General features: G+C 40.4%; 1 protein-coding gene across 3 annotated transcripts; it reads right to left on the bottom strand.

The window, feature by feature from the left end:
- Positions 1 to 10516: 10516 nt before the first annotated feature.
- Positions 10517 to 22970, bottom strand: GDPD3 (glycerophosphodiester phosphodiesterase domain containing 3). Of its 3 annotated transcripts, XM_089479879.1 has the most exons (10): positions 22317 to 22969; positions 21959 to 22001; positions 21720 to 21855; positions 21335 to 21380; positions 21079 to 21197; positions 19783 to 19872; positions 18799 to 18932; positions 17157 to 17216; positions 16621 to 16672; positions 10517 to 10823 (listed from the first exon to the last, which is right to left on the bottom strand). In XM_089479879.1, the coding sequence occupies exons 1-10, from the start codon at positions 22456 to 22458 to the stop codon at positions 10689 to 10691; spliced, it is 957 nt and encodes a 318-aa protein (XP_089336005.1). In that variant the 5' UTR covers positions 22459 to 22969; the 3' UTR covers positions 10517 to 10688. The 3 variants fall into 3 exon arrangements, with proteins under 3 accessions (XP_089336005.1, XP_089336006.1, XP_089336007.1); XM_089479880.1 differs by lacking the exon at positions 19783 to 19872 and having other exon boundaries at positions 22317 to 22970; XM_089479881.1 differs by lacking the exon at positions 21959 to 22001 and having other exon boundaries at positions 22317 to 22435.
- Positions 22971 to 23699: the final 729 nt, after the last annotated feature.

Genomic DNA, 23699 nt, shown 5'->3' with positions numbered 1-23699 from the left:
ACAAAGGTGTCTCCACCCCTTTTTTCTCTCCCTCCTCCTTGCTGCAGGCTTTCCCTCTTTGCTCCTTCCTCTTTCTTCCCAGCCAATGAAGGGGCAGTATGCAAATAAACTGCAGAATTTTGGAAATGGGAGGGGGAAAATGGAGAGGAGGAGGAAGCACAGCATCATCATCTTCTGGCACGTGGGAAGGAGTCCTAGTGCACATGGGCAGCAGCAGGGCTCTCTGGGGCAGGCAAGGCTCAGCCCCAACAGGCACTTTGCAGACTGCTTGGCCCTCACTGGTGCAGAACAGGAGCTTAGGGCTCCCAGGTCAGAGGATGTGACAGCTAGAGAACTCTGCATTTTAAGACTGACTAAAGGAACAAGTTGGCAGCATGATCTTTTGTAGACTTAGGCTGCATCCACACTGGAGAAATAACCTGGTTTGGCACTGCTTTACCTTGTTGTCTGGCTCAAGGCTATGTAATTCTGGGAGTTGGAGTTTGTTGTGGGGCCCAGAGTGGAGCTCCACTCTGCTCCGCTCTCGGCCCACAACAAACTTCAACTCCCAGAATTCCATAGCCTTGAGCCAGACAACAAGGTAAAGCGGTGCCAAACCAGGTTATTTCTCCAGTGTGGATGCAGCCTTAAAGCTACTTCCTCAGATGCATTTGCAAACTACAGTCGGTTACGACTAGACATTCATGTCAAGGGACTACCTTTTACCTTTAAATAAGCTGGCAGCATGACTTTTTGTAGACTTAAGTCTATGAAAACTCATGCTGCCAACTTGTTTCTTTAGTTAGTTTCAAAGGTGCTACAAGATCTCTCTACATACTGATTGTGCATACTAACATGGCTATATCTTTGAATTCTGCATTTCAAGTTTACAGCAGGTTAACCTTATTTTCTGTTTACAGAAAGTTAATCTGTTTGCAGAACGTTAACCACAAGTAGATGAAACACTGATGCTGTGGATAAGAATCTGTGTGTGTTTTTGTTGTGTGCCTTCAAGCCGTTTCTAACTTATGGTGACCCTAAGGTGAACCTCTCATGGGGTTTTCTTGGCAAGTTTTGTTCAGAGGAGGTTTGCCATTGCCTTCCCCTGAGGTTGAGAGCATGTGACTTGCCCAGTGGATAAGAATAGATGTATTTTAAAAGCAAGACTAGCTTTCATTGTAGGTTTGTGTGTCAGACAAAAATATCAAGCTCTGAACAAATACATCTCCTACTGTTAATCTTTCTATATATTTTTATTGTTACATTAAAACCTAGTAGTAATAGTATCCTTCCTTCAGAGTGCTCAAGATAGTGCATGGGAACCCATGCTAAGAATGGGGAAAGTGCGGCCCACATGTCACATGGCACCCTCTGGAGGTGCATGATACAGCCCCAGAAACCCCCCTTGAAACCCTCAGACCCCTCCAAAATGTTAATATTTATCAAAAATGCAGTCCAAAATTGAACCTCCCCAAACTATTATAAAATGTGGTCGTTTGGGTCTCCTTGGCCACAGCTACTCCTCACAACCCCATACCCTTCAACTCTCCCGATGTGGCAGGGGCGTTTCCAATTAATCCTCTGTCTTCCCACTTTTTCTGCTGCTTTTAAAATGTCACAGCTTTTCTGTTCTACCACTTTCCCTCTTTTCCCTCAGCTTACATCAGTTACTGTAAACTGAATTCAGAGTCAATCAGTAGGTGGACAGGAGCAGGACAGAATTGTGCCCTTCCCTGTAGTCTCAGGCAAAAGCAAACTGTTGCAACATCTCCAGCATGTCTGTTCTTCCGTATTAATAACTTCCACCATTTTGACCACACTCTGCTGTTGCTTGCTAACATGTGTCCTAGTTTTCATTTTTGAAATGCTAGAGGATCTGCAACCCACCCCCTAACACTTGAATCTGGCTGTATTTTGGCCATTTACCTGGAATCAGAGGTGATATAATGTCACTTTAGTGCACATTGGTAGCAACAGTGTTTGTGAGTGTGTGTAATGGCTCCCTCTGCAGTACCATCCGTCCCACACATATAGTTGATATTCTTGTTACTCACACATATAATGTGAGATCATATCTTTTGTATGTGTGCACTGGATAACCAGATAAGTGTTTGTGTTTTCTAAGATGTCTAAAAATAAAAAAATATCCAAGCAATGTATGTAATAGAAGTCAGTGTGTCTCAGTACTAACCCACTCCCAATTCTTGACTGCTAGTGAAAGGATAACAAGGTTGATACTATATATAAATGTTTCAGAAAGAGCCGTTGCCTTATAATTCTCAGAACCTCCAAAAGAGTAGATTCTGTGGAGATGAATTTGCCAGTGAGTTCCAGTTACTTAGGTTTGACACTGATTGTAGTTTTTCTTTGTTATTTTTGTTCTGTTTAATTTATTGTAGAAAAAAGGCTGAGAATTCTGAAATATGTTGGAGCTTCACTGATTTCTTGTAGCAAAAGCTTTTGTGGACAGCTATGGGAAAATCTAACGTGAAAGATGATGCAATGGGGATATGATGGTAGCTGTAATATATACTGTCATATGCCTACTGCATCATCTTTCATAACAGACTCTCAAATGAAGCTTATACCATATATGAGTCAAAATGCCCCTAAGACACCAGATCCTGTCTGATCTTGGAAGCTAAGCAGGATCAGTCCTGGTTAGTACTTGGATGGGAGACTGCCAACAAATGTTAGGTGCTGTAGTCCATATTTCAGAGGAAGGAGCTGGCAAAACCACTTCTGAGTATTCCTTGCCAAAGAAAACCCTATAAAATTCATGGCATCGCCATAAGTCAACATGCGACTTGAAGGCACACACAAATCATATGCACTTGGGTAGAGATAGAGTGATGAACAATTAATTTTGATTTTAAGGCTGAACATATGACCCTACTTTGCATTGAATCAGATCATTTGTCTACTTAGCCCATTATTGTCTACCCTTCACTGTTCCAAGAGACTTTCCAGATTCTTTTGCCTTCTCTTGTAATTTTTTTTAAATTGTATTATTATTATTATTATTATTCATACATCACATATTGAATATTATACAACACATAATTCTGTGTGTGTGTGTGTGTGTGTGTGTGTGTGTGTATATTCCTACATTCTATTACAATTTGTCTAAATATCTTTAATATCCCACCTCAGTGCTCCCCTTCCCCGGAGCCATTATATAACTCAGAGAAATGGGAAAAAAGAAGAAAATGATTTGGTAACAAATTTGGTTAAAGCAGCGAGATTAATTATAGCAAGATGTTGGAAAACGAAAATAACTGTAGAATTGGAGGACTGGTATAAAGAGGTATGGAAATTAGTGATTAATGATAAATTGACATGTACATTGAAAGTAAAAAAAGGGATTATGGAAAAGAAGTGATTTTGGTTGAATTTGGAAAGAATTTATTGAGAAAGTATTGAGAAAAGAAGATGGAGGATTACCTCCATGAGAGGAACTGAGATTTTGGATGGAATATAAGGGTAAAATTTAACTGAATTTAGCTGAAGGTACCTGTGTGCCTTCAAGTAACGTGTCAATTTACAGCAACCCCATGAATTTTATAGGGTTTTCTTAAGCAAGACATATTCAAGAGGTGGTTTTGCCTGTTCCTTCTTCTGAAATATAGCCTACAGCACTTGATATTCCTTGGCAGGGCTAACCCCATTTAGCTTTCAAGATCTTATGAGATGTGGTACATTGAGGTTATTTAGGTTACCTGTAGCAAGTACTGTATTATATTTGCTCTGAGAATAAGTCTGGAGTAGAAATCAGAAGTAGAGAAACCTGGGTTCAAATCATTGCTCAGTGATGTAGCTACTTTGTCAGGTCCTGTCTCTCAGCATAACTCACCTTAAAGTGTTTGTCTGAAAATAAAAAGGATGTTCGTTAGGAAAGAGAAACAGTTATCTGTGTTGAGACCTTTGAATAAGGGTATGTTTTAAAAACATAAATACTGGGCAGAGGTTTTAAGATGAGATATTGAGCATGATTTCTTTATTACAACTTGTAAATCATGCTGGTTGGGATTATGTAATTCTTACCAAACAGGGTAAGCAATAGCAGAGGTTGGGTGCTGCGGGAAAACTATGCTTCCTGTTTTTACTTTCCTACTCTTCTAATGGGATAATTTTCCCCTCTCCCAAATTAGGGACAATCAGTAATTTTGCCTCCAAAATGACCAAAGTTTCTGTAGGTTGCTACAGATCATTTTTGCTATGCTTTGGTTTTGTTTTTAATACCTGCCTCCTCTGTTCCAAGGCATGACAGTCCTTATTTTCAACAACGAAATGATCAGTTTAGTGGAAAATGCCTCTCTGGGATTAAAAAAAGAAAAAGAAATAAAGATGAGGGCCCCATCACAACACATCCAAAGGTAACAGGATGTCTGGTAACATTCATCCATGTACCTGGGGGTGCTATTTTGGGAGGAAATATATATATATATATATATATATATATATATATATATATTCCCCTCTCACCCGAAATGTGGTGATGTGGGTTTGGGAAACTTTGCCAAGTTTCCTATTGCCACATCACCACATTTTGGGTCCTAAAGTAGGCCTTAAGTGTGCATGCAGCCTGCAGACCACACTTTGCTTATTGCTTTTGTAAGAGTTTCCAGACATGCAATGCAGAGTTCATACTTCTCTGTGGTTCTGTGACTGACACAAATGGGTTATTCCATTCTTCGGAACCTTCTAGAATCTCGTAGAAGTGTTTGGACGGTTGCCTACCTGCCTCCGCCTCCAGCAACCTTCTTGAAGAACTACAGTTACAGGTATACAACCTGCCCATTCTGTGACTATTTTCTCAGGCATAATCCCTTGCCCCAACAACTTTTAGGCTTTCAAAGCAGAGTTCAGTCTTTTGCACACAAACTTTAAAATATCTTTAATATTTAAAGAAAACTGTATTTAAAGTTTAAATGCCTTTAAATTACTGTCATCTCCTCTAACAAATATTTGAGCAACATGTTCTTGTTTATCTCTAAGACTATGTGCCCACAAGCACCCTCAGTATGATGACCCACTGTAGCAATCCTCTTTTTTTTTAGTGCAGGCCATTTGAACACTAGGGCTATAGAGAAAATTTGGTTGGGTCTGTTCAACTTGCAGCTGGGTCACAGATTTTATGCCAATAAAATTTTCCAGGTGTGATGTGTTGAAAAACCTCTTTTAGGGTATAGAGTTAGAATGTTGACTACAGTATTTCCAACTCAAAAAAATGAGTGTGATGCAGATTGATGCATATCAGGTTTGATGTGCCCATTTTGTTTGGGGTTCGTAAATCCTTTTGAGCCATGTAATCCCTTTGTTATTAACATGTGCCATCATTTCGGGATAGAATGGAGCCACCTCCATTCCCTTGAATGATACAGAGCAATCTGAATCAGTTCGGAAGCTTATTCACACTGCCAAAGATGTGGATCGATGTGGGTCTTTCAGAAAAATTAAAACAATAACAACAACCTTGTATCAAATACCCTGGGTTAAATGGGTCCCCCTTGCCAAAGTGTATAGATGCATTCGGGATGTGTGTGAACAACAAGGATTCAACCTGGATTCATTATTTTTGTAGTGTGAAAGGGGCCTGAAAAAACAGTTCCAAAACAGGACAAGCTGCAATACTTGTCTTCCACAACTATTCATGTGGAAGGGGGTGGAGGGGGTCTGTCATTTCCTATTCTCTGGGTTGTTAACTTTCTATATATTTTGGCAACATAGTATTGCTTGATAGGGCAATAAAATGTCTGTAAAGTATCTAGCAGAGCGCAGAAGGAGCAGCTAGAGAATATGCTTTGTATATTGAATTAATGACTAGCATATGTAGTGAAACAAATGAATAATAGTGACAGGTATGGGACGCTTTGGCCATTCCATTAATTAATTTGAGTCAAGGCTTGGCTGGGGAAGCCTCTTTTTCAGTGTTGGGATTGAGTACTGGAATATATAAACTCATAGAGGGTATCTTTGAGCTTATGTCAACTATACTACATTTTGTAATGGCAGCTGAGGCTTGCACATCTAGAACTAGAACCTGGGCCTTACAAATCAGAAGCTCTGACAGCTGGACTGGCCACTAATTAAAATAGCATTGCTTGTGAGGATCATGCAGTCCTCCAGAAGCTGAAGGACTGCAAGTCCTAGCAGCTCTTGGCAGCATAGCTAAATGTGGGGAGTGCTGAGTATTACAGTCCAACAATATCTAGAGGACCACATCATCATCTGTGATGTTTGTGACTCGTACAAATAGGTTTGTGCCAGTACAGTGCCATATTTGGAACCTTCTAGAACTGAGTAGCTATTGACCAGGAACCCTACTCCCATCTTCTATTGCATATACTCCAGTGTGCCAAGCTAATGTCCTCAGTTATCTTTCAGCTACAGTGGACCCTTGTTATACCCTGGAGTTTGGTTCCAAGATCCCCCGTGAATAACAAAATCGGTGGATGCTCAAGTCCCATTAAATATAATGACATAGAAAAATGGTGTCCCTTATAAAAAATGGAAAATCAAGGTTTGATATTTTAAATGTATACTTTTTTTTTAACATTTTCAAACCGTGGATGCTTCAATCCGTGTATAAAAAATCAGTGTATAAGAAGGGCCGACTGTACTGTGCAGGAATCAGCATTAGGAACCATTGAGAGGAAGGAGACTTCACTCTTCATAACTGCCATCCACCGGCCTGAGAGGGAGTTCACCAGGCAGGTCCAGCTCCATCAAGACTAGCCTGGAAGAAGGAAGAACCCTCCCTCCAATCCATCTGCCTTGGTCCAGGCCTCAGAGGGAGAGAAGAACCACTGGACCTCATCCCCTTTCCCTCCATCATTCCCTTCTCCTTTTGTTTCGTGTCTTTTAGATTGTAAGCCTGAGGGCAGGGAACCGTCTTATTAAAAATAATTGTAAGCCGCCCTGAGAGCCATTAGGGCTGAAGGACGGGATATAAATACCTAAATAAATAAATAAATAAATAAATAAATAAATGCTTCCTCTGTCTTTGGAGCTGAACATCTCTTACTAATTTTTTCTTTGGTTTTTGCTTGCTATTAAGGTTAAAGCGGTTCTTTTGGATATTCAATTGATCTTTGTTTAAAGTATTTTTTTCCTTTTTTTTAATGGTCTCTTATTTTATTCATTTATTTATTTCATTTTTATGCCACCTTTCTCCCAGAAAAGGACCGAAGGCGGCTCACAGTTAAAAATATTTAGGAAAAAAAACTTTACAATAAAAGTTTTAAAACAATAAAAGCATTGAAGTAAAAATTATATTATATATGTTAAAAACAAAAACAAAACCCAGTAATAAAATGAACACCCTGTCATGATTATCTATTGAAAGCCTGCCTGAATAAAAATTATTTTGCTTGTGGGTGAAAGGTACTGGGAAGAAGCCTTCCCCTGAAGATCTTAGGGCTCTGACAGGTTTACATGGGGAGATATGATGGATCCGAACGAACAGGCCAAAATAAAGCTGCTTCAGATCACTTTGGATGTATACTGTTTAAATGACACACACATCTTAAGAGGCCAGAAGCTGTGCCAAAGTTGTGCTCCAGTCCTTAGGACTGGAGCATGGCTTTAGCACGGTTTTTGGCCTCTTAGGACGCATGCATCATTTAAACAGCATACTTCCAAAGTAGCCCAACGCAGCTCTATTTTGGCCTGTCTATTTGGGCCCATGGTCCCTCAAATAGTCTGGACCTAAGCCATATTTAGGATGTGTGTCAAAATTGCCCTTCCAGATGGGCATAGTTCAATGCCTTTTTGACTTTTAAGAGGGTCACAAAACCCAATCTTGCTCCATCTGCAGAGTACTCCCACCTGTGAGATAGAATTTGAGATTAGACAAGGAGGCCATTTTTGAGAAAAAGAGCTGTAGAAATGGTTACTACTGTATACCTAATTTTTACTTTTTTTCCAAATACAGCATATTGTTATGCCATATTTTAAAAAAACTAATAGAGGCCAGATGCTTTGTCAGTTTCAGTCCTAGGAACTTTTGTTTAAAATTATCTGGGAGAACCCATTCTGAGTTAGCGTTTTTCAGTATCACGAATATATTGATTTGTTGTATTAATGATCTAAATTCTGTAATCACATGTTCGGAAACTAATTTTACCCATCCTTTTCTGACCTTAAAGATTTAAGACAGAAATTGATGGAACATAGATTGGGATCTATTGCAATAAATTGGTATATTTCTGTCTCTTGGTTGTCTACAATTGCAACAGATAAGAAACTTTGCCTGTGAAATTAGATTGTTGGAAAAGGTTCTTTGCAGGGAGCCAGAAATGAATTTTGTTACGAAGACAATTGCTTTGAGCTTGGTTCCAGTGCTGACTGCAAATTCCTGGGCAGAGCAGAGGCACTCCATTCTTTAGCTTACAGGATGTGATGTCTGTCTGCCTTAACCACTGTTTTGCAGCTGGCTTTGTTTGGATTCTAATAAAAAATTAAGTAGATTGTGCAATCCTCAAAGTTGCCTAGATTATCCCAAGAGAGCATAGGAGTGAGAGCATAGTGATGTAAGAAATTCAGCACAGTATTTGGAAGCAAATGTACCTTGTGAACACTCTTCAAGGGAAGTCCCATTCATAATAATTGCACTCCTGTAATTACCATAATGATTAATTACAGTAATTTTGGATGTGAAGTTTTAGTGACATTATTTAGTCATAGGTGCTTTGGCATGAGGGCATCATGTTTGAGAGCAGCTTGCACAAGAATTATGCTTTAAAGTAGGCAATTATATTGAGACTTGGAGCAGCAAAGATGGGGGCCCAGATTATTTTGTAGAACAGAGATGTGCCAAGCTTCAGTTTCTCTTTCAGGCTGCTTCTGTACCATTGTTCTGTAAGAATCTAAGCATTCACTTGAGTTTCCTGGTTCTGTTTGCTTCTGACTTTGGGGGAGATGGTAATATAAACAAATGAAGATGAAACTCATGTTTGGAAACTTGTCTTATCATTTGTTGGTAGTGCCAAGAATGTGCTCAGGGAAGGGTGGAGACTACATACCTACCTAGGAAAACACATTGATCCCCTTCTCAATTGCATTCACCTCTGCTGACACCAAAAATCATGGAGGATGAAGAAAACAGGCCCTATGAATGGCAGCTTAGGCTTCTGATATTGCCACAAATAATTTATAGTTTGAATTTAATAGTGAAATTGGTCTATAATTCTTTAATCCTGTTAAATCTTTTTCTTCCTTTGGTATTAATATTATATTGGATTGAGTCCATGTTTGGGGTATTTTACAATTCGAGATCTCATTAATTGTTTGTAATAATGGGTCAATTAATTGTTCTTCACAAATTTTATAGTATTCGTTACTAAATCCATCAGGGCCAGGGGATTTCCCTAGTTTACGGCTGGCTATTGCATCTGACAATTCCTTTTTGGTTATCAGGTTGTTTAATTGATCTTTCTGTTCTTTTGTTAATTTCGTTATTTTTTGCTTATCCAAATATTGTGCTATTTTTAAATTATCTATCATTGATTTTTGAAATAATTCTGTATAGTATTTTAAGAATGGTATTTAAATTTGATTCTGATTTGTAATTAATTTGTCTGCATCCTTAATTGCTGTTGAAATTGATATTTGTTTTTGCAAATGTTTCATATCCTGTAGAACCTCCTTATTCCTTGTATCTCTCTTTAAAATATTCTCCTTCTTTTCCAATTCATTTTTCAGTTTTTCCAATTTCTCACTTCTTATTCTTTTTCTCTCTGGCTTTTCTTTTTTGACAAGTCACTTGAGAATGTTATTTCTTGGTGTTTCTTATTTGTTATCAAAGGTTTCCTGTGGCTGAGGTTTGGAGATCTGTTCTTCTAAATTGTTTTGCTGTGGACTTGGAAAAACGTTTGAGAGAGCTGTACAATTTGGCTTGATGATCTTCAGCTGAACAGTACAAAGGAGAGTTAAATGCTAATTGAAGCTGTAGCACTCCCTTGACAACTGAAAGCCTCTGCCAGAGCAGTGGTGACAGCACCAACTCAGACCACTTTTTTCCCCTTTAGCTATAACCACTAAGGTCTACAAACCTAAGACTAAAGATAACATTTTCAGGATTTTAGAAGCAGGATTGTAACTGAATGTTGTGATTTAAAGCATTGCTACTTAACATGGCGGCCCATCGATTGGTATCTGTCTGTGAACAATTGGCTGCTCTGGGCTGTGGAGAGTTTCTAGGAAGGAAAGAATCAGCTGTGCATAATGGGCACAAATATGATAATGGTCCCTGACACATTGCGGGGGGAAAACTCTGGTAGTCCCTTGCATCAGATAGCTGACAAAGCACTGATTTATCACATATGGCATCTCTTTCAAACTCTTTGCTTATAACAACTATCCAAGATACAGCTATATCAAACTATTTTAGTATAAAAAGAGGAAGTTGTAAGACTAAGCTAATTATTTCAGCTTATTCAAAAATAAACAGGTTACTGTTAAAGATTTCACAAGACTCCTTTTGTCCTTCTTCCCATTTTTTAAATTATCAGTCGCAAAAAATGCTACTCAGTACTAGTAACAGTCAAGTTTATTTATTTCATAACATTACTATATCTTTTCACCATACAAAATGTAGCTCAGGGTTTCTTTCTTTTCCTTCTGATGCTACACATCTCTCTTCTTTTCCCAGTCAGGTATCTAAATATTAAGCAGCTTCTCCCGCAGTGCATTCTCAGTCATGGTAATTATTCATTGAAAAGAGGTGGGTGAGTGTCTAGATATGTCCGGAGACGTGTGGGATAATCAGTCATGACTCCAGAAATCCCATAACTGAAGGCATCCTCAAAATCTTTATCCTCATTCAAGACCCAAAGAAGAACCTACATAAGAGAAAAGACAATGCTGAGTTAGTGAGTATTGACTCCTTGCAATTCTTCTGAAAACTAGATTTTTTTAATGGCTCTCTAGTGAGTGACTTATTTATTCATGTATTAACTCAAACAGTGCAGAATGTTGCTGGAGGAAAAATCACAGTCACTACTTTACAATCACCATAATGTTGTTGCTGCTGGAAAAAAAAGCACTTCCTGAAGTCTCGAGAGGTGTGTTGTCTTCCAGGTGCAAAGATCCGTGATGTGACAGAGAGGCTGACAAGACTGGTCAAGCCTACTGACCAATACCCCTTCCTTTTGGTCCACGTGGGAACTAATGATACTGCAAGACACAGCATTCAGAACATCAAAAGGGATTACGAGGCGCTTGGTAGGAAGCTGAAAGGAATGGATGTACAGGTTGTCATCTCGTCTCTTCTGCCAGTTGAAGGGCATGGTCCAGGAAGGGAGAGGAAAATAGCAGATGTGAACAACTGGCTTCGCAGATGGTGCCGCCGAGAAGGATTTGGATTCTTCGATCATGGGCTGCGGTTCCATGAGGAGGGACTTCTTGCAACAGACGGGTTGCATCTCACGCCAGTTGGAAGAAATGTTTTTGCCAACAGTCTCAAGAACTTGATCAGGAGAGCTTTAAACTGAGTTCCGAGGGGAAGGGAGACAATATTAAGGAAGGCGAAAGGGATGGCGAAAATAGTCAAACTGACATAGAGGAAACAAGGCAAACAGTGCAAGGAACCAGCAGTGGGAGGCAAAAAAACTTGCACAGGCAGCAAGTAAAAGGGAACCATGGTCTGCGATGTCTCTACACTAATGCACAGAGCATGGGAAATAAGCAAGATGAACTCGAACTCCTAGTACAACAAAGCAAATATGATATAATAGGCATCACTGAAACCTGGTGGGATGAGTCTCATGATTGGAATGTGGAAATAGAGGGGTATAACCTTATTAAGAGAAATAGGCCAAACAGGAAAGGAGGAGGAATAGCACTATATGTCAGAGATATTTACACCAGTGAAGAGATCCTGGACATCAATCATGGAAGCCAGGTGGAGAGCATCTGGATAAGAATCAAAGGGGAGGGAAACAACAGGGGTGTTACGGTGGGAGTCTACTACAGACGCCCAAGTCAGACTGAGGAATTGGATGATATCTTTCTAGAACAGATGACCACACAGTCAGAAAAGAGAGATGTAGTAGTGATGGGAGACTTCAACTATCCTGATATTTGCTGGAAGTCAAACTCAGCAAAATCCTCAAGGTCTAGCAAATTCCTCACTTGCCTGGAAGACAATTTCATGGTCCAAAAGGTGGAAGAGGCAACAAGGGGGTCAGCTATTTTAGATCTGATCCTAACCAACAAGGATGACTTGGTTGATGGGGTGCAAGTCGTGGGATCCTTAGGTGGAAGCGACCATGTTCTCCTGGAGTTTGTTATACAATGGAGAGGAGAAGCCAGGCAGAGTCAGACACGCATCCTAGACTTTAGGAGAGCGGATTTCAGTAAACTTAGAGAAGTACTGAGGGCGATTCCATGGTCAGAAATACTAAAAGATAAAGGAGTTCAGGACGGATGGGACTTTCTCAAAAGGGAGATACTGAAGGCACAATTTCAAACAGTTCCAGTGAGAAAGAAAAACGGGAGGTGTCTCAAGAAACCAGGATGGATGACTAAGGAACTTTCAACCGAGCTAAGTTTGAAACGGAACATGTATAAGAAATGGAAAAAGGGGGAAATCACGAAAAAGGAATTCAAAGAAATAGCAGGCAGTGTAGGGGTAAAGTCAGAAAAGCTAAAGCGCAGAATGAACTCAGGCTTGCTAGAGAGGTTAAGAACAATAAAAAGAGCTTTTTTGGATATGTCCGCAGCAAGAGGAAGAAGAAGGAAACGGTAGGGCCACTGCGTGGAGAAGATGGCAAAATGCTAACAGGAGATAGAGAAAAGGCAGAATTACTCAACACCTTCTTTGCCTCAGTCTTCTCAGAAAAGGCAAAGGGTGCTCAACCTGAGGATAATGGAACAGAGGACAGAATAGGGGAATTTCAGCACAGAATAAGTAAAGAGAAAGTAGAGGAACACCTTGTTAATCTAAATGAATTTAAGTCTCCGGGACCAGATGAACTCCATCCAAGGGTATTAAAAGAACTGGCAAAAGTAATATCGGAGCCATTGGCAATCATATTTGAAAACTCCTGGAGAGCAGGAGAGATCCCAGCAGACTGGAGGAGGGCAAACGTTGTCCCCATCTTCAAAAAGGGGAAAAAAGAGGATCCCAACAATTATCGTCCAGTTAGTCTGACATCAGTTCTAGGAAAGATTCTGGAGCAGATCATTAAACAGAGAGTCTGTGAACATCTAGAAGGCAATGCCATAATCACAAAAAGTCAACATGGGTTTCAGAGAAACAAGTCATGCCAGACAAATCTAATCTCTTTCTTTGACAAAATTACCAGCTTGGTAGATGAAGGGAATGCTGTGGATATAGTATATCTTGATTTCAGTAAGGCCTTTGACAAGGTTTCCCATGACATTCTTGCAAACAAGCTTGTAAAATGTGGGCTAGACAAAGGAACTGTTAAATGGATCTGTAATTGGTTGACCGGCCGAACCCAAAGGGTGCTCAACAATGGCTCCTTTTCATCCTGGAGAGAAGTGACCAGTGGGGTCCCACAGGGCTCTGTCCTGGGCCCAGTGCTATTCAACATCTTTATCAATGACCTGGATGACAGAATTGGGAGCATACTTATCAAATTTGCAGATGACACCAAATTAGGGGGAATAGCTAATACCCCAGAGGACAGGATCAAGATTCAAAATGACCTGAATAGACTAGAAAGCTGGGCCAAAGCTAACAAAATGAAATTCAACACAGAGAAATGTAAGGTATTGCACTTAGGGCGGAAAAATAAAATGCACAGATATAGGATGGGTGACACCTGGCTGAATGAAACTACGTGTGAAAGGGATCTAGGAGTCCAGGTAGACCACAAGTTGAACATGAGTGAACAGTGTGATGCGGCAGCTAAAAAGGCCAATGCTATTTTAGGCTGCATCAATAGAAGTATAGTGTCTAGATCAAGAGAAGTAATAGTGCCACTGTATTCTGCTTTGGTCAGGCCCCACCTAGAATATTGTGTCCAGTTCTGGGCGCCACAATTCAAAAAGGACATTGAGAAACTGGAGCGTGTCCAAAGGAGGGCGACAAAAATGGTGAAGGGTCTGGAGACCATGCCCTATGAGGAACGACTTAGGGAGCTGGGGATGTTTAGCCTGGAGAAAAGAAGGTTAAGAGGTGACATGATAGCCCTGTTTAAATATTTGAAAGGATGTCATATTGAGGAGGGAGCAAGCTTGTTCTCTGCTGCTCCAGAGAACAGGACCCGGAACAATGGATGCAAGCTACAGGAAAAGTGATTCCACCTGAACATTAGGAGGAACTTCCTGACAGTAAGGGCTGTTCGGCAGTGGAATGCACTTCCTCGGAAGGTGATAGAGTCTCCTTCCTTGGAGGTCTTTAAACAGAGGCTGGATGGCCATCTGTCAGGGATGCTTTGATTTGGATTTCCTGCATGGCAGGGGGTTGGACTGGATGGCCCTAGTGGTCTCTTCCAACTCTACGATTCTATGATTCTATGATTCTATGATTCTATGAGAAGTCACTCTGATTGTGTTACAGATTGACATTTACAAGATAGATGCAGCTAGCACCACAAACACCTAGGAACCAATACAGAGCTTGAGACAGGAAGCTGTTGGTTTAGATTTCATCTGAGATATGAACTGAACATAGTGTGTGCATTAGTGTACTTACTCAGATGTAAGTACCATTGAAATGAGGGCCAGTGCAGATGGACAAGAAGAAATGGCTCGATCCTGCTTTTTCCAAAAGTGAGCCGAAACCCCGCTGTCTGCATAGCTTACTCCCAAGGTGGGCTGAATCCGCATGGCCTGATCATTTGGTGCAGCATCAAGTTGTGATGCTGGGTAATTTTTTTGTTGCCTCCCCCCAACAATGCACACTGTTGCATAAACACACCACCTGCAACCTCCAAGTACCTCCCATGGCAGCCCAGATGCCATTCCATTGGATGGCTGCCCCTTTGATTGACCAGGACTTGAATCCTGCTGAGCCATGAAAACCCACTGGTTGACCCTGGGCAAGTCACACTCTCTCAGCATCAAAGGAAGACAAAAGCAAACTCCCTCTGAACAAATGTTGCCAAGAAAAAAAACATGATAGGTTTGCCTTTAGGTTGCAGTAAATCAGAAATGACTTGAAGGCACATCACCAGTGCAACAATACTGCAAAGGAGTTCTATGTAGTGTCTATCAGGAAGTATAAATCTTATAATAGTGACAAGACTGGAAACTATTTTCTGGCAATGTTTTGTGGGTTAGACAAAAGAACTTTCCACACTAGCTCTTTTCTCTATTTTTGTCCTAGGTTTGCTCTTAATGGGGGGGGGGGGATGCAAATCTCTTCCTTCAGTTTGGTAAGTGTGAATGACCCCTTATTGTGATGCATCTGGGCATTGTTGTTGCTAATCTATTCTGTTTCAATGTAATTTAACATCCTTTCAATGTCCAACCCCTGATTTGTGGTAATTAAAAAAACCCCTTCTAATACAATTATAGGGCTGGCTGGTCCACTGTGGGCAAGCAACTGATCTTTGTTGACATAGCTTTCAGGAGAAAGAGAGGTCTGCAACCAAGCCAGTTTAAAAAAAAGAAGTTGATTCTGTATCATTCACAATGTCATTTCTGAAATCTATGCGTTCTGGCCTCACAAAAGCTTATGTCACACTGTATTAGTTTAAGATGTTAAGTTTTTTCATGAGGATGAGAGTGATACATTTAAATCTGACCCTTTCCTAAAGGCTCGAAGTCAAGAAGCAGCACTCAAACAATAGAATGAGGAAAGCTTGGAATTTCCTGGTTTACAAATTAACTAGTAATAAACATCCATATTCACACTCTCCTACCCTTTTCAAAAGGATTGAAAGGCCAGATAAAACTGAGGACAAACTTCCTCTGCAGATTGTTCAAGGTTTGCATAAAGAAGCATGACTTCTCACACAGTTCCTGGGTTTTTGCAGTGTTGTTAGCACCTCAATGTCCACTTGTTCCATTATTTGGTGAGGTGTGTGTGTGTGTCTTGGTACAATTTAATAGATCTGTTGGGGTTCCAAGGGATTTTTAAAACTAGAGAGTGGTTTGCTGAGGTGATCAGGTAGTTTGAAGAGCAAATGTTCTCCTCTCTAGTTTTTTTTAAAAAATGTCTCCAAGTTACAAAATTATATATAGTACAAAAGTGTCATTTTACTGGTGCGCTGTGGCACTACAGTTCAGAAAGAAAGAAAGAAGCAATATAGTTTTTTGTTCTAATAACTTTTGTATGTTTTTAATCTTAATTTTAAACTGTTTTAACTAGATTATTATTTTTTTTTATTTGTAGTTTTTAAAATGGTTGATCTTGTGAGCTTCCTTGGGTCCCTTTTTGGGAGAAAGGCATCATAAAAATGAAATAAATAAATAAATAAATAAAATGCCTTGGCATTAAAAAGCAACCCACTCAAGAATGGGAATATTACGTTGGCAGCTGGTTCTGAGAAATGCCTGAAAATAGTTGAAGGCTGCAGAAACATTATGTGGGTAGTTTTAAAATACTGTAACCTAAGCATTATAGCAACAAATACAACAATATTCACCAAGTTCCCAACACATTTGCACACTATAGAGGCTACAGTTGCCCAAGTCCTGACTTCTCAGCTCTCTCCAATTTACCTGTATTCCTCTGTCTTCCAGATGCTTGAAAAGATTTTTCCTCATTGTCACTCTGTTTGAGGGAGAATGGACAGGACAGGGAAGGTTACAAGATACTTAATATGGGCAGAAACAAAATAAATAAATAAATAAATAAATAAATAAATAAATAAATGTCTATTATTATTATTATTAACCTTTATTTATAAAGCGCTGTTGTAAACTGCTCGGATTCCCAGTGATTGGGCAGTATATAAATAAATCCTATTATTATTATTATTATTATTATTACAAATAAAAATAACAAGCTGAAAAAATACAGTGGGATGGAATAAAGCCGGGTGGTTCCATTGTGTTTAAATTTAAGGGGTGTGCTTTCGTGATGTTTAAATTGTTATTTTTAGAAGGCTACAGATGGGGGGGGGGGTTTACACACATGATTTGGGTAAAACCCAGAGGAATCGAGTGATAAAATTTGCAGATTTTGTTAAGTCCACCCCTTGGACTCTGTGTTGCCAAGAGCTGAGCAGATAAAGCTTTTGTTTGTTGTTACTCACTTGTAAGCAAATTTTGCTAGCAGTGCTCCAAACATGCCCTTTTCCACTGGAAAATATGTCCTATGGTTAGAAAAAACAAGCAAGCAGTGAGGATATATTACCAGTAAGAAAGTCACTTTCTGTCATTCTTCCTCTAAGCTGCTAGATTCTCTGTCTCTTTGAACAACCCTAAAGTCACCTTCCTCCCTTGCTACACAAACACAGGGCACAAAACTTTTCAGTTAATTAATTTTATGTCATTCCATTTCTCCACCCCCCACCCCCCAAAAAATTTAAAGTTTTAGAAAGTACAAAATATAACACATCAGGAGGGGCAGCACAACCATGCCAGCAAAGACCTGTCTTGCTCACCTCTCATTGTGATTGTATACTTCGCTGTAGATTATTACAGTCACTAAAAGTTGCTTGGTCTATTTATTTATTCTTAATTTCACAATTGGTTTATTGCTTTATAATTGCAGTGGCAGCCTGAACAATACTCTTCACGTGTTCCCAGTACCTAATAAGCCAATGTGAAACGGATGGTACTTTAGTGGCTCTCTCCAGTGTGGAGAAATATTTATCTTGGCAGTAGCAAGAAAATCTTGGGTCTCTTTTAAGTTAGAAAGAGGCACTAATTCTGGAGGGTTTATTTTTGTGCAGAGAATGTTTTTGAATAAAATAGCACAGTTCTCGCTGCATACTGAAGTGGTAACAACTCAAGAAGAGTTCTGAGAAGCCCTAGACTCTTATCTATGAATTCATCAGGGCCTTAGTTTTCTCTCATAGAAGTCATTCTTTCCCATAATTTCTTTCCCACAGTAGTAGTTCTTTCCTTTCCCAAAACTGCTAGTCCCAGTTGCAAAAATGCCTCTTTATAAATGATTACCAGCCTATGAAGGCCAATGTTCTATCACTCAATGAGATCAATTTAGCTTCATTTACAAATCTTGCCAAGCGAATCCCATGATAGGATCACCATAAGTCAGAAATGACTTTAAGGTACAAAACAGCAACAAACTAGGATGCATAAGAAAAATCAGATTAGATTAGGTGAGTGTTAGGGACAATGCAGCCCATAGGTTGCATGTATTCTGTGGGACTAATTTTTGCAGCCCCAAAGCCTCTAGTCCAACATCCCAGAAGGCAGTATGCAGAATAACACTTCATTTCATTTTGTTTCTGATTATCAGGTCTGTGTGCACTTATAATTATGAAGCCAAAGCAGTAGCACCCTTACAAATGGGTAGCAGCAGCCTTAGTGGAGCCTGGAGGTTTGCAGAGGTAAAAAGTGATCTAGTGAGGGCAAGGTTTGCCTAGTGGCTTCAGAAAGCTTCCTGGGAGATAGAAAACATGGATGGGAAGGAGACTGGTTTGGAATTTATTGGGGGAAGGCATGACTGACTGACCCACTCCAACATTTGTTGCCGGTTGCAGTTGTCATGGCTAATATCCATAGACAGACTGGTTGCTCATGAACTCTTACTCTTACCTACCTGCACCACCAGCCTAGAATTCAAGGACTCTGGTCAGCAGAAAGAGCACATTGAGATGGAGGTAGAGAGTGGTTGGCCATTTCATTCATTTTTTACCCAGTGTGAACTGACAGTCACATTAGGAATAATGTATTACTTCCCATCCCATTTTGCTCATCCCTTGTCACCTGTTCATGATGGAGGGCAGCACAAACTCGAGGAAGGATTCCTTCAGAGGCAAAAAAGGCAGGAGTCCCACGTAATAAAGGAGGAGTATCATAATGCCACGTTTCAGAGAAAAGATATAGGGCATCTCTGTGTTCTATGGGATAGATAAGAAAGATAAAATAATTACATGTCATATATAGTAAGGGCTGTCCAACTTCCAGATTTAACAGCCGGGAACAAATCGGAATTGGTCCTGGTCATTCCACAGATCTCTGCAGGTCATTATTGCTTTCTGAGTGTTGTGAGGTCTGACTTTCAACCATAAGTATGATGGTGTCCCAGGAAAAAACAGGTCTCTTTGGGTTTTTTTTTCTTGTGGGGAGATCAAAGAGAGTCTTACATCTAGGTTACACATTTAAACCAGTTTGATAATTGTACCTTCCACAAACATACATAGAAATTGTAGGCATAGCTTGGAAGTATTATTTTTTCAGACTACCATTCCCAGACTCTCACGAACACTATGGATATTGTCTATGCTGGCTGGAAGATTCTGGGAACTGTAGTCCAAAAAGCAACACTTCCAAGGTCTTATGGGCTGGGCTGGGCTGTGCAAATTCTTTGTGGGACTTCCCTAATGCTTTCACACAAAAAATTAGGTTGGAGAACATGGCAGCTTAACAAGTTTGAAATTGTTAAATGTGCAGTACAAATAAGGCTGAAGAAACCAACTGAAAGAGAGCAGGAAGCTTGGACGTGTCTTAGTTTGTTGTTTATAATAATAATAATAATAATAATAATAATAATAATTTTATTTGTAGCCCGCTTTTCCAACTTGTATGATCAAAGCGGCATGCATCATCTTTTTTTTCCTACAAGAAGAGTCCTGTGTAGCCTGAAATCCTGCATATTCTTCTACAGTCAAAAGGTTGGTCTGCTAAAATATTACTTTGTTTATGAGACTCTTTTAACTGTGAAAGTAGTAAAAGATAATTGATACATACAGCTGCACAGCATTTCTTCAGTACTTCCCCTTCAAAGGCAGCCCAAATACTTATGTGGCAGCGCTCATATTGCCGAACAAGATTGGCTACCTGTGTATAAGAGCAGAAGGTAAAGCAGGACAGAGTCAGAATATTATTTTAACAGAAGGAGATGTGACTTTTCAGAGCCACCTAGGTTGTGTAAAAGGAGCAGAAACTTATCATCTGAAGGGATTCAACAGATGGTATCTGCACATTTGATGCAGGCCAACATTTTGTCCTCCTGTAGATTATCACATGAAGTGGAACCTTTTACAGTCGGCATTTGAATTTCCACTAGACAGTGATTTTAAGTAACAACAGTGTTTGAATCTGTAAACCCTAGTTCATTTATTTCCTCTTCATTGTTGCCAGCTTCCTTCTCACAAAAACTCAAGAGTTGTGGATGCACTGAAGAGACATATAATGCCAAGTTAAAAGGTTTTTTAAGCATTGTGTATAGAATGTTCCGAAGTGAGATGATCAGTTTTTAAAAAGGCTTAGAATATGTGAGATGATTCTAGAAAGGGTGTTGGACCAAGGTGGGTGAAGAGACACATTTACCTAGCTCTTCTGGATCCTTGTGAATGTGGCTGCATTACACGAGGGAAAATCTGGGGGCTGGGGTAGTGGCCAAATTAGTTTGTTTCAGCAAAATGAAAAAGGAGCCTTATGCCACCTGAAACACTTGACAGATTTATTGTGGCATGTACTCTTGGATACCAGAGCCCACTTTATAATAGTCAGCCTTCCATATCCACAGATTTTTATCCATGGATTAAATCATCCATGACTTAAAAATATTTTTAAAATACAGTATATAAATTCCAAAAAGCAAATTTCCATTTTTCCATTTTATGTAAGGGACACTATTTTCCTATGCCTTTGTATTTAATGGGACTCAACATCCATGGATTTTGGTTTCCACAAGGAGTCCTGCAACCAAACCCCAGCGGATACCAAAGCTCCATTGTATATTGGCCACATGTATCTAGTACTTCAAATCCATTACACCATCTGTTAGCTTTTTCAGTATCAAAAGATTCCTTTTTATTAGTGGGAGACTGGAAATGCAGAGGTGGAGGAGAAGCAATTCTGAGTGGTTAGAGTCCATTGCAAGATGCAAAAGTGGTTAGAATTCATTGTAGGTGCAAAAGAGAATCTCTGTATATTATAGAAAGCAGCAATGTTGCTGGGGACTGAATGCTGAAAAGGGAAAGCAACTAACATCTAGATCTAGTATATTAATGAAATGGGCAAAAGAAAACTGACCCTTACCTTCTGTATGAGTTCATCATTGTCCTGTTTAATTTCAATATTGATAGGTACTCCAGGGAATTTCTGGAAGACTTCTTCCAGCCTTGGAATCCTATGGTCTTCACCATGGGAGAAAGAACCTGTTAGGAAGGAGTAGGTAGGAGAATCTGAGGAGGGCTTAGAGCATACTTTGCCAGGGCAAAACATCTCCAAGTTTTTACACATATGCCATCCACCAGAGCACTCCTCACCCAGAACAGCTCTTGGTCCTACTTACCTGGTGAAAATGTCACCTCCAGAGAATCCTTATAGGGTGGCAGATCCTATGGGACACAATGAGGATAAGGACTAAGCAGCCAGGACATTTTGGTTTTCTTGGAGAGATGTAGGTTTGAGTGGCTTGTAGGATGTATATGAGTATGCGCGTATGCATGTGTGTAAATGTTCAGATGGTTTAAAAAAAAGTATAGATGGATTTTAAAAAAGGGTAAGGACATTATGCAGCCCTCTTGCTGAAACCAACATCTTTGATCCTGGTCAGTGCCTGGATGTGAACTCCACATGCACTGAGTTCCATCACAGATGGAAAGCAAGGTATTACTGTAACCATAGATAATAACAGGAGCAAGTTGATTTGAGAGCTAGAATCCTAGAGTCCTTACCGCATAGTCTGTCTCACTGATCTTGATGTTGTGTCCCGTCTGGCGCTCAAGATTATTATCATGGGACACAACCACAACTCCATCTCTTGTCATATGGCAGTCAAGTTCCAGCAGGTTTGTCCCCTGGCTCAAGGCACTGGGAAAGTGGAGAGAGAGAGAGGTCACTGTTAGAAGCTGCATGGCATCAGTAGTGGTGCAAGCAAAGAGAGGACAAAGTAGGATGAGATGGCATCACTCACTGGCTAAAGGCTCCCAAAGTGTTCTCAATCCGTTCACCGGAGCCTGGGAAGGAAAGGGGGATGTTGAGAAAATAGGCACTGAAACTCCGAATGTCTGATTTTACCCTACTCCCTGCCCAGGGACACCAACTGCCTGTACTTTGGGCTTTAGGAATGTAGCAATACAAGTCTAGAGAACTGGAGCAGAAAGAAATGTGAACACCCCACTTGGCAGAAGGGAAGGAGGATCAGGTATTTGTGACTGATTTCTCCTTTGTGCTCTACTCTGTCAGCTCTGAATTGCAGTACAGCACCCCTCTTTGCCAGGTTCTGCAAGTGCCCCCCAACCAAATTTCCAATTGGCTTGGCAAAAACTCACCACCCCTGTGGGAGACATGGCGGCATCGGACAGGAAACCTTTTTGCTTTGTGGAGCAGATGTGGCTTCTTTCTGAGGCAGTGAGATGCCAGGGCATAAATCCCAAGAGCAGGCAATCCAAAGAGAAGTAAATGGGAGCCCATGGTACTGGAGGAGGCAATGAAACTAGAAGTCCTGGGCTTGGTAGGTTAAAGCTGGAAAGCGTACTGAAGAGCCCAGAATCCCTGGGTCCTCTGGAGAACAAGTGGCGCTCATAGATCAGAGGAGGAAAAAGCAGGAACAAGAAGAATTACTGGTGAATGAAGTAGTCTGAGATCCTCAAAATCCTAGGTCCCTGGTCAGGTACAGTGAGTGATGTTGGACATCATGGCCAAGAGTGGCTGGATCAGCAGGTTCATGTGGTTTTTAAGGCACAGTAGCAGGAAGAAGGGTGTGTGGAAGGGAGTAGAGGAGATAGGAACTTACCCCTCCCCTTGGCTTGCCAGAACCTCCCCAGTCTTCACCTTGCACCTGTTCCTTCACATGAATGACTATATATGTCACAGGCACACAGCAGTCATGCTCCTGCCCCTCCCCTCCTGCCAACCTGTACTCTTTGCAGTCTTGCCACTCCCAGGGATAAAGAGCAATTTTCTTGGCAGCAAAAAACCCCAGGGGTGAGTGCTCTCAGTCCTACTTGCTTTGAGCCATTTGACCTCATTCCTCTTCCAGAGAGACCTAGGACCTTAAACTGAATTCCAGAGTGCTCTTAAGGTCACCAAACCATCAGGTCTCATGCCTGAAATTAAATGAAAACCAAACCAGGTATCAGTACAGAATTTCCTTCCATTGCTAATAATAATCTCAGGAAGGGGACTTTCCTTTGGATAGCAGCTGGGGAAGAAAGGGTTAAATTCCTTCTGTGCCTGCTCTGATCCCACCTGGTATGACTAATAATAATAATAATAATAATAATAACAACAACTTACCTACAGTGCTGTCCTTTGGCCTCCAAAGAGATGGGATACTGTTTAGCTTTTGTAGCTTGTGATTGTGCCACCTGTTTGGTAGCACCCTGAGAAATATTTTAGTCTGTCAGAGATAAGATAAATTTCATCACCTCTTAGGAAAAGAGAGAGATCCTTGTATCTGATCAATGGCCCAGGCTTTTTGCAGGCTCAGAAATAAATGACTTATTTCCCCCCCTCCCGCAACATATCTTTTCCTGCCAAATCTATGTATATATGCGCATGTGCACTTAAGTGATCAATGCATCATTATCAGAAGGGCATGTACTTCCTCCTTAAAGGAGGCGATGGTTGTCCATTTAAAATAAACCATTATTAGAGCCTGCTATAAGCCATTCTTGAGTTTGCAATGGGGGAGCAGGGTTAGTAAGATGGTG

Source organism: Sceloporus occidentalis, unplaced genomic scaffold, assembly GCF_023333645.1.
Source record: "Sceloporus occidentalis isolate IW3139 unplaced genomic scaffold, rSceOcc1.0.p SCAF_14, whole genome shotgun sequence".
NCBI classification, from domain to species: domain Eukaryota; kingdom Metazoa; phylum Chordata; class Lepidosauria; order Squamata; family Phrynosomatidae; genus Sceloporus; species Sceloporus occidentalis.
Note: the sequence above shows the minus strand (reverse complement) of the source record. Positions and strands in the feature narration are given on the sequence as shown.